Source organism: Danio rerio, chromosome 9 (assembly GCF_049306965.1).
Source record: "Danio rerio strain Tuebingen ecotype United States chromosome 9, GRCz12tu, whole genome shotgun sequence".
In the NCBI taxonomy this organism is placed as follows: Eukaryota; Metazoa; Chordata; class Actinopteri; order Cypriniformes; family Danionidae; genus Danio; species Danio rerio.
In genome coordinates, this window is record NC_133184.1 from 55,707,411 (window position 1) to 55,721,099 (window position 13,689).

Genomic DNA, 13,689 nt, shown 5'->3' on the forward strand with positions numbered 1-13,689 from the left:
AGTTTAATCTAACTACCTTACAACAATGAATTAAAATAATTGAAAAAAATGCATACATTGACAAACATTTCTAAAATGAAACAAAAGAATACATAAATCAAACCTAACTATAAAACAAATAAAACAGAATAAATGAAAAACAAACAATAAAAAAACAAATAAAATAAAGCAATAAAATCAACCAGTTAAATAAACAAAAAGCAAACAACAAACAACAGCAAGCAAGCAAACAAACAAAAACAAAAAGCAAACAAAAACAAACAGCAAAAAACAAACAAACAGCAAACATAAACAAAAAGCAAACAAACAATAAAAAAATAAACTAATCACAAAGACAAACAAACAAACGACAAACAAACCAGCAAGCAAACAAACAGCAAACAAATAAACAGCAAATAAGCAAATAAACAGCAAACAAACAAACAGACAGCAAACAAACAGCAAACACAAACAAACAAACAAATCAAACAAACAACATACAGCAAACAAACAAACAAAAACAAACAGGAAACAAAAACAGCAAACAAACTAACTAACTAACAAAAAAAGCAAACCAACAGCAAGCAAACAAACAAACAGCAAACAAACACAAACAAACAAACACAAACAATATACAAAAACAAACAAACAAAAACAAAAAACAGCAAACAAATAGCGAACAAGCAACAAACCAAAAGCAAATACACAAACAAAAACAAAAAAGCAAATACACAAACAAACAAAGAAACAAACAAAAAAACAAACAGCAAGCAAGCAAACAAACAAACAAACAAAAAACAGCAAACAAACAAACAGTAAACCAAAACAAACAACAAGAAACAGCAAACACAAACAGCTAACAAAAACAAACTAACAAAAACAAACAAACAAAAACAAACAGCGAACAAACAAACAGCAAACAAACAAGCAAACAAACAGCAAACAAACAAAAAAGCAAACAAAAACAGCAAACAGAAAGCAAGCAAACAAACAGCAAACAAAAACAGCAAACAAACAGCAAGCAAACAAAAACAAACAGCAAACAAACAAACAAACTGTAAACAAAAAACAAACAAACCGCAAACAAAAACAAACTAACAAAAAAACTAACAAAAACAAACAGCAAAGTACAGCAAACCAACAAACAGCAAGCAAGCAAGCAAGCAAACAAACAAACAGCATACAAACAAACCACAAATAAACAAACTTAAAAACAAACAGAGCAAACAAACAAACCAGCAAACAAAAACAAACAGCAAACAAACAAACCAAAAACAGCAAACACAATTAGTAAACCAAAACAAAGAGCAAATAAACAAACAGCAAAGAAAAAAATAGCAAACAAACAAACATCAAACAAAAAAAATCTAGCAAACAGTAAACAAAACTAAAAACAGATGGTTGGATGCTTTGACACATGCTGCATGACTGTTGCTTTTGTAAACGAGCAAATAATGTTTTGATGTTGTCGTTTTTAGAGTGAAATATTAATCTGAAGTGAACCTGCCATGTTCAGGTACAAAAACATCTGATTTTTGCACATAAAAATGTCCATAATCACACTCAATCCTCTTAAGCTGTCAGAGCACATCACTTTCTGACCTTTGTTTCCATTTCGGGCTCAATGTTTTAAAGAAAAAGCCCCATTTCCCAACACCTCGGCTGTCCATGATTACCTAAAGCTCAAAATAACACACACACACACACACACAACCTGCCATTAAACCAGGGCTAATCTAACCTCCTCAGCCTGACATCACATAAATCAACATGAAAAGTGTATTAAAGGTGGAAAACATCAAGTTAAAATAATGTCAGCCTGTTGATGAAAGACTGCGGTGATTTGTTACATGATTCTGACGCAAATGCAGTCACCATCACAGCACGGCTAACAGTGAATCCAGGAGGACAGAGAACAAACACAGAGTAACCTTTGAGAGTACAGTAGAGAGGATTAAAGTAGAAAAGGGGAAAATAGACAAGAGAACTGAAGACTAGACAGTAGAAACAGCACGGCATTGTAGAGTAAAGAAGAGAAAAATAGAGATGTAGAGAAAGTTAGAGTACAGTAGAGTTTAGAGTATTGTAGAGTATAAGAGTTGAGTATTGTAGAGTCCTGCACAGTAAAGAAGACTAGAGTACAGCAGAGCACTTTATAGTATTGTACAGTACAGGGGACCGTTGCACCAAGTTAAAGGGCACGTAGTTTACCTCTTTTTATGATTTAATATTAAGATTTTGGTTATTCTGAGTGTGAGTTTAGATTCAGTTCAAAACACAGTTCAGATTTTGTAATTATTATGTGTTAAAAAGGGGCGAGGCATTGCTCACAGCAAGAAGGTCGCTAGTTCGAACCTCGGTTCAGTTGGCGTTTCTGTGTGGAGTTTGCATGTTCTCCCTGCCTTCGCGTGGGTTTCCTCCGGGTGCTCTGGTTTCCCCCACAGTCCAAAGACATGCGGTACAGGTGAATTGGGTAGGCTAAATTGTGCGAAGTGTATGAGTGTGTGTGTGAATGTGTGTGCTGATGTTTCCCAGAGATGGGTTGTGGCTGGAAGGGCATCCGCTATGTAAAAACTTGCTGGATAAGTTGGCGGTTCACTCCGCTGTGGCGACCCCGAATTAATAAAGGGACTAAGCCAACAAGAAAATGAATAAATGAATTTAAGAGTTCACACTTAGCTGATGATTGATAGTAAAGCTAGTTTGGCGTGCTGTCCCAGGAGAGTGCCCTGAGCTTATAAGATCCTCGAGCCCTGGGCTCCCTCCCGTTGCAAGGCGAGAGGGGAGTTTGAGCTCAGGTAGATCTCGATGACTCCTCTTCTTGCTTGTTGTAGCTAATTGTCGGATATGTATGCTGAAAGGTGTACTCAGAGTTTAGCTAATGTATTTTGATTAATTGTTTAGAGTGCTTGTTTTTGAACTATGGGAGGAAACCGGAGGACCCGGGGAAAACCCACACGACCACGGGGAGAACGAGCAAACTCCGCACAGAAATGCCGTCTGGTTTGGAAAGGAATTAAACCAGGAGCGTTCTTGCTGTGAGGCAACAGCGCTAATCGCTGGCCACCGTGACGCCCGTTTGAAAGGAGGGAAAGTAAGGTGGTGTGGGGGGGTTTCTTCAAGACGAAGATATTGAGATGAGAAAAGTCTGGTTATTTATAGTGAGTTAAGGATCGTCTGATAGGATAATCAGTCATTAGCTAAAGTTGGAACAGCTGTGAACAATCATAAGCACGTGATCCTCTCGAAATTTGTTTATGAATAAACTTCACTAAATATGTGTTAAAAAGTGTCATGTTGGGGGCGTGTACACAGCTCACTGTTTTAGGGTTGTGTTGCTTCACATGAAAATTTGTTTCGACTTTGCCCCCTTGTTACGTTGGGCGGGGAGCCAAGAGTTCCCCCGCTCTGTGTTTGGCAACAGACAGGCAGACAGAGAGAAGCAACATGAGTGAGAGGATCAGCATTCAGCCGTACATGTACGACTCGGACACAGACCAAACAGAGAGTACACAATCATTTGTGTCTTTGTATAGTTTTACAGCAACTGTGTGCTAGTTTAAAGTGCAGAGCTTGTACATCGAGATTATGAAGCACGCACACTGAATTAACTTTGACAAAGGCAGCAGAGCCGCGACACAGCACACCAGACACACACATTCGGATGTTATTTAAAGTGACACTATTCAGATGGAGCTATGTGGAAACATGAAAACACAAAAACATGAAATGTCTTGAATCATGGCTGGGCGCCGTGGACAGCCGCCGACTTGGAGTGCCGTTGTGTGTACCCTGATGGAAACCTGTGTTTGGAATTCTAAAATGCATGGCGCTGTGCGTCACCGAGCGGTGCTTTTGGGGTCCGTTCTTCGTACGTGGATTACTCAGTTAGCTGGATTTGGATGTTGACGATTTGACACAATCCAGGATCGTTTCGTTCTTCAAAGCAGATCCGAGAGTTGTTGTCATAGCAACAGTTCTGCTAGCTTAAACCTGATCGGGAGCAGGTTCAATTCAAATAAACAGGATTAGATCGGCTCAGTTCAAGCAAAGATAATACAGAAAGTATGATCCGAATTCTGATACTTTCTTACAGTAGTAGTTATATACACTTGGGAAAATTGTACATATTTTTAAACTATATATATAAAGTTATAGTTATTAATAAAATAAATACAGTTATATAGGTTGTGTATAATAAATATGCACAATATGTGACTTTTTTTTAAAAGCAATAATACATTTATGCAGTCATGAACATGTTTTGACAGTTAATATGCCAGTGATTTGATGCTTCACAAAGTTGCAGATGCCTTTACTAACATCAAAATGCTTTTGTAAACATCCAGTTATTCTTTACACCGATTAAAAAACGGCTACAATAATAAAGAAAATCTTTTCTAAATGTAGAGATAAATACACTGATTTGCATTGAAATACATGATGAATACTCTTGACGCATGAAAGTGTAAAGCCTGCAGCTCACAACAAATGTGGAAGGTTATTGCGTGTCATATTTAACACAACGTTTACTGCTAATTTGATGTAATTTTGCTCACATGGATAATTGAATATTAATCAGATGATGTCATTACGCTGCTGTGCCGTCAGCCAATCGTTGCATTGCTGATCATGAGTTCGAGGATCGATAGATCTGTCCTTCACAACACACCCATGCGATCTCAGATCAGTTTATTCAGACATTCTAATCTGATTCGTGAACTTGTTTGAAGAACCAACTTAGCGAGAGATCAGTTATCAAGATTAAAAGATCCAGGATCTAGATCACACAGGGAGCTTCTGTGAACACGAGAAATGCGAACGCTTGAAGTTTAAGATAGACGCAATGAAAAGTAAACATTTGCAAACCTACCAACAAATAAACTAAGTTACAAGCAATAATTCCGATTAAAGTGATCATGTGGTGAATGCTGATCTTGTGTTGAGGCCAATGAACTTTACATCTAAAATTACCGTAGGTGCTTGGTCCCTAACTAGCTATTAGTAACAAAGCCCCTAACGTGACTTTTACGTCCCAGTTTAAGAAAGAACTTACGATCAGCTAGTGCAACCCTACTTAGTAGAGTATTGTAGAGTATAACAGAGAATAGAATAGTTAAGTAATGTAGAGAGCAGTTCAGTAAAGAAGATTATAATACAGTAGTGTACAGCGCAGTACAGTATAGTAGAGCTGAGATTCTCAACCGGTAGGCAGCGGCCCACAAGTGGGCCTCAGCGATACTGCAGGTGGGCCACAGGATTAAAAATTAATGGTGCTTTCACACTTGTGAATTGATTCAGTTGTTCCGAAACAGGGATTAAAATTGTTACATTGTTGCTCTTTGCTCTTGATGCGGTTCGCTTTCACACTGCAAACAGCTAAAACAAGTCTTGTGTGAGTAAACTCTCCTCACATTGGTCAGTTTCACGGTTTATTTTGCAGAGTCCTGCTCAGCTGTCAGGGGGACGGTAGTGGTTAAGTGGTGTTTGACAGGGTGCACGCCGCGTGTCTGAAGAGCGAAAAGGGATGTGGTGGGGAGGGGTGAGAAGGGTGTTCGACGTATTTGAGGGCCGGGAGGAAGACGTGCGATTTCCGGGAGATTATCACTCATTTACGGGCATCCGGGAGTCTCTGTGCATTTCCGGGAGACTCATGAAACTTCCGGAAGACTATGGGTGCTTTCACAACTAGACTTTTGTTTCGGAACATGTCTCGTTTGCCCTGTTAGTGCAGTTTGTTTGGCATATGTGAATCCACCAATCGCGCTCGGTTCTGCGCCAAAACAATCGCTCCGAGATCGCTTGAATGAGGTGGTCTCGGCTCAATTCAAACAAACTCTGGAGCGGATCGATTGTAGTGAGAAAGCAATATGATCTGAGCCCGGTTATTTCACAGGGTATTATGGATACGTAAAGGCATACGGCTATATGAAGAGAGAATTATGTGTAGGGCGGGAGGTCATTCCAGACACCCCAAATCCCCTGGAAGTTTCGTGAGTCTCCCGCAAATGCACAGAGACTCCCGGATGCCCGCAAATCTCCCAGAAATTGTGCGTTTTCCTCCTGGAATCCCTCAAATACGTTGCGCACCCTTCTCACCCCTCCCCACCGCATCCTTCCTCACTCTTCAGACACGTCGCGCGCACACCTGTCAAACACCACCAAACCACCACCTCTCCTGACAGCTGAGCAGGACTCTGCAAAATAAACCGTGAAACAGACCAATGTGAGAAGAGTTTACTCACACGTGACTTGTTTTAGCTCTTTTGGTCCGTTTAGAAACTTTGTCGTGTGAAAGCGAACCGCTCCAAGAGCAAAGAGCAACAATGTAACAATTTTAATCCCTGTTTCGGAACAACTGAATCGATTCACAGGTGTGAAAGCACCCTGACTCTCAATATTAGTGTGCTTTCACACCTGCCTTATTTAGTTCGATTGAATCGCACTAGAGTTCGTTTCCCCTTTTGGTGTGGTTCGTTTGGTCAGGTGAGAATGCAGCAATCGTACTCGAGTGCGCATCAAAAGCGGACCAAATAAGCGTATCGAGACCTGCTTGAAGAGGTGGTCTCAGTACGCTTTTAAACAAACCCTGTAGCGGTTCGTTTGTGGTGAGAATATGATCCGTACTAAAACAGGTCCAACCGCAAAAAGTACTGCGCGTTTTGGATTAATCCAGCTGCCGTAGGCCGACGCGCTGTGCATTATGGGATATGGAGGAAAAATATTTGTTGACAGCGCTTTACCAACAGAGAGAGAGAGAGAGAGAGAGAGAGAGAGAGAGAGAGAGAGAGAGGAGAAAACATTACCTGACGGATCGTTGGTAATATTTCCGCAAGATGACCATGTCGCAGTTTGGCTAAATTATTTCACGACTCCTCATGAAGTGACGAGCGATGCATTAAACACTGTTTTCCAGCTGCGGCTGCGCTTCATTTTCGTAATGTATAATCTGTCTAAAGCAGGGATACAATCTGCCAGCACAGTCGTCCCTCCAGAGTAAAAGGTTTTGTTTACCTGCAGGAGTTCATTGGCATTTTCCCGCACGTGAATTCTGACCAATCAATAAGCAGTTTAGGAAATATGTTCAACAACATCTGGCCAATGAGAGATGTGGATTTTGTCAGATGACTGCATTTTGGTTCACTTCAACTGGTTCGGACCAAATCCAGCAGTGTGGTGTGAAAACGACCCAAAGACGGCAGAAGATGCAACAATGTATCATTTATTGCGCTTGGTCCGGACCAAATGAAGCGAACTACAGATGTGAAAGCACCCTTAGACTATAAGTTTTGGACTTCATTATCAAACAAAGGCACACAACAACATTAGTTAAACTGATGTCTATTATGCAAATAAAAACTAAATTTACCTTCCAATTATTATTGCTTTATAGCTTTACTAAATAAAGCTTTATGCTGTACATTCAGTTTTTAAGAATTGTCCACGTCACTGAAAGCACACACATGCTGACATGAAGATCTCAAACTTTCTGTGCTCCATGACTCAATTTTAATGCCTGGAATTCTTGTAAACTTCATAACCTCAGTCCAAAAGTTAAACCAAGGACATTTTGGTTTTAAAGGAAACCCTGAGATTATTATTTTTAAAACTAAACAGCAATTAAAGTCATGAGTCAGTAAAAAGCCACGAGACCTTGAACATGTTTGAAACGCTGGAGAATCAGGAAAAGTCACACTTATTTTATAGGTATATGTTTATTTACTTGAAGTAGTTTTAATATACTTTGAATAATTGTTTTGTCATTTTTAGGTATTTTTATCACTATATTTAATGCAATAATTCAATACTAGCATTGCTATGCATGAAATAAAATTAATTAATTATTGTTATTATTATTCATTCATTTTCTTTTCAGCTTAGTCTCGTTATTAATCTGGGGTCGCCACAGTGAAATGAACCGCCAACTTATCCAGCAAATGTTTTACTCCGTGGATGCCCTTCCAGCTGCAACTTATCACTGGGAAACATCCATAAACACTCATTCACTACAGAAAATTTAGTTTACCCGATTCACTTATAGCTCATGTGTTTGGACTGTGGGGGAAACCAGAGCACCCGGAGGAAACCCACGCCAACACAGGGAGAACATGTCTATTATTATTATAAAAACCTTTAATTGTTTTGATGCCTTAAAAGCTATTTTTATCTGAATACTCATTTACCAAGCCGAAACACACTTTTCATCAGCCATAAACAATAAAACAATCATGAAACAAAACAATCCATTAAAGAGCAAAATATACACTCACCGGCCACTTTATTAGGTACAACTTACTAGTACTGGGTTGGACCCTCTTTTGCCTTCAGAACTGCCTTAATCCTTTGTGGCATAGATTTAACAAGATACTGGAAATATTCCTCAGAGATTTTGCTCCATATTGACATGATAGCCTCACGCAGTTGCTGCACACTTGTCGGCTGCACATCCATGATGTGAATCTTCCGTTCCACCACATCCCAAAGGTGCTTTATTGGATTGAGCTCTGGTGACTGTGGAGGCCATTTGAGCACAGTGAACTCATTGTCATGTTCAAGAAACCAGGCTGAGATGATTCACGCTTTATGGCATGGAGTGTTATCCTGCTGGAAGTAGCCATCAGAAGATGAGTACACTGTGGTCATAAAGGGATGGACATGGTCAGCAACAATACTCAGGTAGGCTGTGGTGTTGACACGATGCTCAGTTGGTACTGATGTGTCCAAAGTGTGACAAGAAAATATCCCCCACACCATTACACCAGCCTGAACCGCTGATACAAGGCAGGATGGATCCATGCTTTCATGTTGTTGATGCCAAATTCTGACCCGACCATCCGAATGTGGCAGCAGAAATGGAGACTCATCAGAGCAGGCAACGTTTCTCCAATCTTCTATTGTCCAGTTTTGGTGAGTCTGTGTGAATTGTAGCCTCAGTTTCCTGTTCTTAGCTGACAGGAGCGGCACCCGGTGTGGTCTTCTGCTGCTGTAGCCCATCCGCCTCAAGGTTGGACGTGTTGTGTGTTCAGAGATGCTCTTCTGCAGACCTCGGTTGTAACGAGTGCTTATTTGAGTTACTGTTGCCTTTCTATCAGCTGGAACCAGTCTGGCCATTCTCCTGGCATCAACAAGGCATTTGCGCCCACAGAACTGCCGCTCACTGGATATTTCCTCTTTTTCAGACCATTCTCTTTAAACCCAAGAGATGGTTGTGTGTGAAAATCCCAGTAGATCAGCAGTTACTGAAATACTCAGAGCAGCCCGTCTGGCACCAACAACCATGCTATGTTCAAAGTCCCTTAAATCCCCTTTCTTACCCATTCTGATGCTCGCTGTGAAGCAGCAGATCGTCTTGACCATGTCTACATGCCTAAACGCACTGAGTTGCTGCCATGTGATTGGCTGATTAGAAATTAGCGTTAACCAGCATATGGACTGGTGTACCTAATAAAGTGGAGGGTGAGTGTACATATAACAGTCTAATTATTATTGCAGAGCTTTTCAAAGTATGAAATTACACCATAAAATAAAACCACTTGCCCCCAGTCTGACATTTGGAACACTCTTGCCTAGTTAAACACATCCCAAAACAACCTTTAAATCAATGTCACTGAGGTTTTTTCAAAAGTTACCCAACAGCTAATATGATTTTATAAACTCTTTTGGGTGACATGGTTTACAACATAAGCCTGAATAACATCATTTATATCATATTCCAACTTTAAAAACCATTTCATCCAGACTCTAACCAAAGCACAAACACTAGATTAAAGCTGCAAGCAAAATGCTTATTTACACACACAAAAAAAATCCGTAATTAAGCAGTTTTCTGTATTTTGAGATTCATGTTTTTATTTATTCAAGTTTGTTTATGCTTTTGAGTTGCTTTATGGGATCTTGATCTTTCTTCCAACCTTAAAATGTTCAGAAAAGTCCCTTTTTTGCAAACTTCTAATAGTTTAAAGTGATATATTGTCTGGGTTAAATAACAGTAAGTCACTTTATTAAACTGTAGAGTTGAATGTTTTAATATAAAAATCTGACAGAGCAGAGATCAACATCCCAAAATGCAATTAACAACTGCAAATAAACCGAAAACACTTGTGAATCACAAATTACAGTAACGCCCCATTCACAGGGGCTTCAGTGTCAATGCTTGACTGAAGGCGTGTCTGAAGTTGGGGTTGCCGCAATTGTCATAGCATCGTCAGCCTATGAAATTCCGTCAGCAATAGGCCACTGTCTAGCTGGTGTATTTGCATACAGCGATCTGATTGGCTGATGTTTGAAAAGTTGAGCTAGTCCTAACTTCTGCAGCGAGCAACGCCTCTGAACAGCGCTGACGGATCCACAGTGCAGTTTGGCAATGCCTGGCATCACCCATTCAAAGTGAATGGGAAGCGTTGACGCTGACTCCCCGTGTGAAAGGGTGTAACTGTTAGTTAACATTACATAAATGCTGTAAAATATATGGACAAAACCAAACAATGTGTTGGTTTTTGGAATTCAATTTATAGTTCATGCGTAACCCAGCTTTTGGGTCTCCAGGGTCACATATTTGCTTCAAAATTGGATTAAAACAACTCCAAATATTTGCATAGTACACTGCACACAGCCTACTGTAAGTAAATTATCAAGTACAATTTTATCATTAAAGCCTGTCCAGGTGTTATGAAGTAAGCCGGAGGTCTGAGGAGATTGTCTTAGTCTTTTTTGAAGCCCCAGATTACAGATTTTCAGACATTCATTCATTAATTTTCTTGTTAGCTTAGTCCTTTTAATAATCCAGAGTTGCCACAGTGGAATGAACCGCCAACTTATCAAACAAGTTTTTTCGCAGCGGATGCCCTTCCAGCCACAACCCATCTCTAGGAAAGATTTTCAGACATTTCTCATCCAAATATTGTCCTATATAAATCATACATCAATGAAAAGCTTATTAATTCTTAGTTTTGTGGTTTCCAGGGTCACGTATTTCACCTAAAACTGGATTAAAGTAAGTGTCCATGTGTAACCCAGCTTTTGGGTCTCCAGGGTCACATATTTTGCTCAAAATTGGATTAAAACAACTCCACAGCGAAATGAATCGCCAACTTATCCAGCAAGTTTTTGTGCAGCGGATGCCCTTCCAGCCACAACCCATCTCTGGGAAAGGTTTTCAGGCATTTATCATGCAAATATTGTCCTATATAAATTATACATTAATGAAAAGCTTATTAATTCTTAGTTTTGTGGACTCCAAGGTCACATATTTCACCCAAAATTGCATTAAAACAAAAAGTTTGCACTTGACTTATACATCAAGTTCCAACAACTGACACTTATAACTGGTTTTGTGGTCTCCAGGGTCAAAGATTTCACCCAAAATTGGATTTAAACAACCCCACATTTTTATAGTGTACATAATAGTATTGTATTAAGCATAAATTTATCATTAAAGCCTGTCCGGGTGTGATATAAAGTGATTTTCTAACATTTCTCATCCAAATATTGTCCTATATAAATCATACATCAATAGAAAGCTTATTTACTCTTAGTTTAGTGGTTTCCAGGGTCACATATTTCACCTAAAACTGGATTAAAGTAAGTGTGCGGGGGGGGGCTCAACTGTTTTGGTTAGTTTGTGTAATACATGCTTCAGTCATTTATGAGTTTATTTTTAGTTACGTCTAGTTTATTATTAAAGCTTATGTATGTTTTGAGGGATATTTAGTGTATTCTGACTTACAATATACTCTCATGAGCTATTTCAGATGTTACTGTAGGTCAAACTGCATCATATTTGACTTTATTTTAGGCAAATTATGTAGATACAAACAACTATTTTACAAGAAAGCAAAGTCTTGTGAACACGATCGGGGCTCTAAATCTGCCAATTTCAGACTTGAATAAAATGATTGGCATGATTATGCATTAACAACAGTTGAACCTTTTATAGGGATGGTCAAATGTATATTTATATTATCTGCTATTTTAATTATACAAATCAGAGTAAATTATTTTTCGGTATTAAAAGACTGACCCCCTTATACATTTTAATTTGACGTCTTTAATAAGAAATCAAGTGTTATTAAGAGCGGTTAACCCCCCCAAACCCCCCTGTAATTCGCACCTTGAATAAAGTGTTTTATTATATGGCACACAACCTATAAAAAGCACTGTTAAAAAGTCATAGAAGTTGCTTGGTCAATTATAAATACTCTAATATTCCTCCAGAAGACATATATATTCAAATATTAATAATACTGTCAACCAAAACGAACCATGCATCCAATGGAAAGCTCATTTATAAAGCTTATGTATAAATATAGATGTGTATACATTTTAATTGGCACTTTTGTGGTCATTGGTCACACATTGAGCCAGAAATTAGGTTGAATTTAGCCAGCTTTTTTAAAGAGTATATGACAAGTAGCCTATTTTACTACCTGGGAACGCGGTGTGTTAAAGTGCGCGGGTATACCTGAGGTCTGAGGAGATTTCTTTAGTGTTTAAAATAACTCTACATTCTTTTATAGTGCACATAACCTACTATAAGTAATTAATCAAGTATAATTTGATCATTAAAGCCTGTCTGTGTGTTATAAAGTACCTGAGGTCTGCTCCGCGGGCACATCATCAGAACTGAAGCCCAGCGCGCTGTACGCGTCTTTCACCAGGCTGCAGTTGAGCGCGCGCACATTCGCGGGGACGCACAGCAGTACGAGCGCGCACACAGCCCACATCACCAGCAGCTCCTGAAGATTTATTCCGCGGCAGATCTCAAACAATCCTCCAGACTGTCTATTCTGCGGTGAAATCTGCTCTGGGTTTGTCGGCGGAGAGCATCGCGAGTAGATCTTGCAACTTCAGTTCAGAGTTTACTTGTGCGCGGGTTTGACGGAGAGGAGAGTTTACTGAGGACAGCGTGCTGCATACGTCATCACACGGGGATGAACGTGCTCCGTTTTACCCGAGGAGAGATGCATGGCACAAATGAATGTGTCAGGGCGTGTAATAGCAATGGGGTTTGAGAATTGTTGTCTGGGAGGGTCTGAACCCACTGACCTCTTAAACAACCCCTTTCAATGTTTATAGAATCTATTTTTTTACAGGTGTAAAGCTGCTAATGCATACATTTCTTTATGCACGTTTTTAAAAATAAAACAAACAAAAAAAGATTTAGTAATGATTGACATGAAAAAATACAGTAATTTATAGTAAATACTGGAAATATTCCTCAGAGATTTTGCTCCATATTGTCATGATAGCTTCACGCAGTTGCTGCAGATTTGTCAGCTGCACATCCATGATGCCAATCTCCCGTTCCACCACATCCCAGCTCTATTGGATTGAGTTCTGGAGACTGTGGAGGCCATTTGAGTACTGTGAACTCATTGTCATGTTCAAGAAACCAGTCTGAGATGATTCACGCTTTATGACATGGTGTGTTATCCTGCTGGAAGTAGCCATCAGAAGATGGAGACAGTGTTCATAAAGGGATGGACATGGTCAGCAACAGTACTCAGGTAGGCTGTGGTGTTGACACGATGCTCAATTGGTACTAATGAGCCCAAAGTGTGCCAAGAAAATCTCCCCCACACCATTACACCACCACCACCAGCCTAATCTGTTGATCCAAGGCAGGATGGATCCATGCTTTCATGTTGTTGATGTCAAATTCTGACCCGACCATCTGATTGTGGCAGCTGAAATGGAGACTCATTAGAGCAG

The 13,689-nt window shown here is 39.6% G+C and overlaps 1 protein-coding gene across 3 annotated transcripts in view; it reads right to left on the reverse strand.

The window, feature by feature from the left end:
- gpc6b (glypican 6b) overlaps positions 1-12,959 on the reverse strand; it is a 61,193-nt gene extending 48,234 nt beyond the window's left edge. Inside the window, exon 1 of one of the 3 annotated variants that reach the window (XM_073911522.1) lies at positions 12,569-12,959. In XM_073911522.1, coding sequence (XP_073767623.1) covers positions 12,569-12,701 — 133 coding nt within the window. In that variant the 5' untranslated portion in view covers positions 12,702-12,959. 3 annotated transcript variants of the gene reach the window in all.
- Positions 12,960-13,689: the final 730 nt, after the last annotated feature.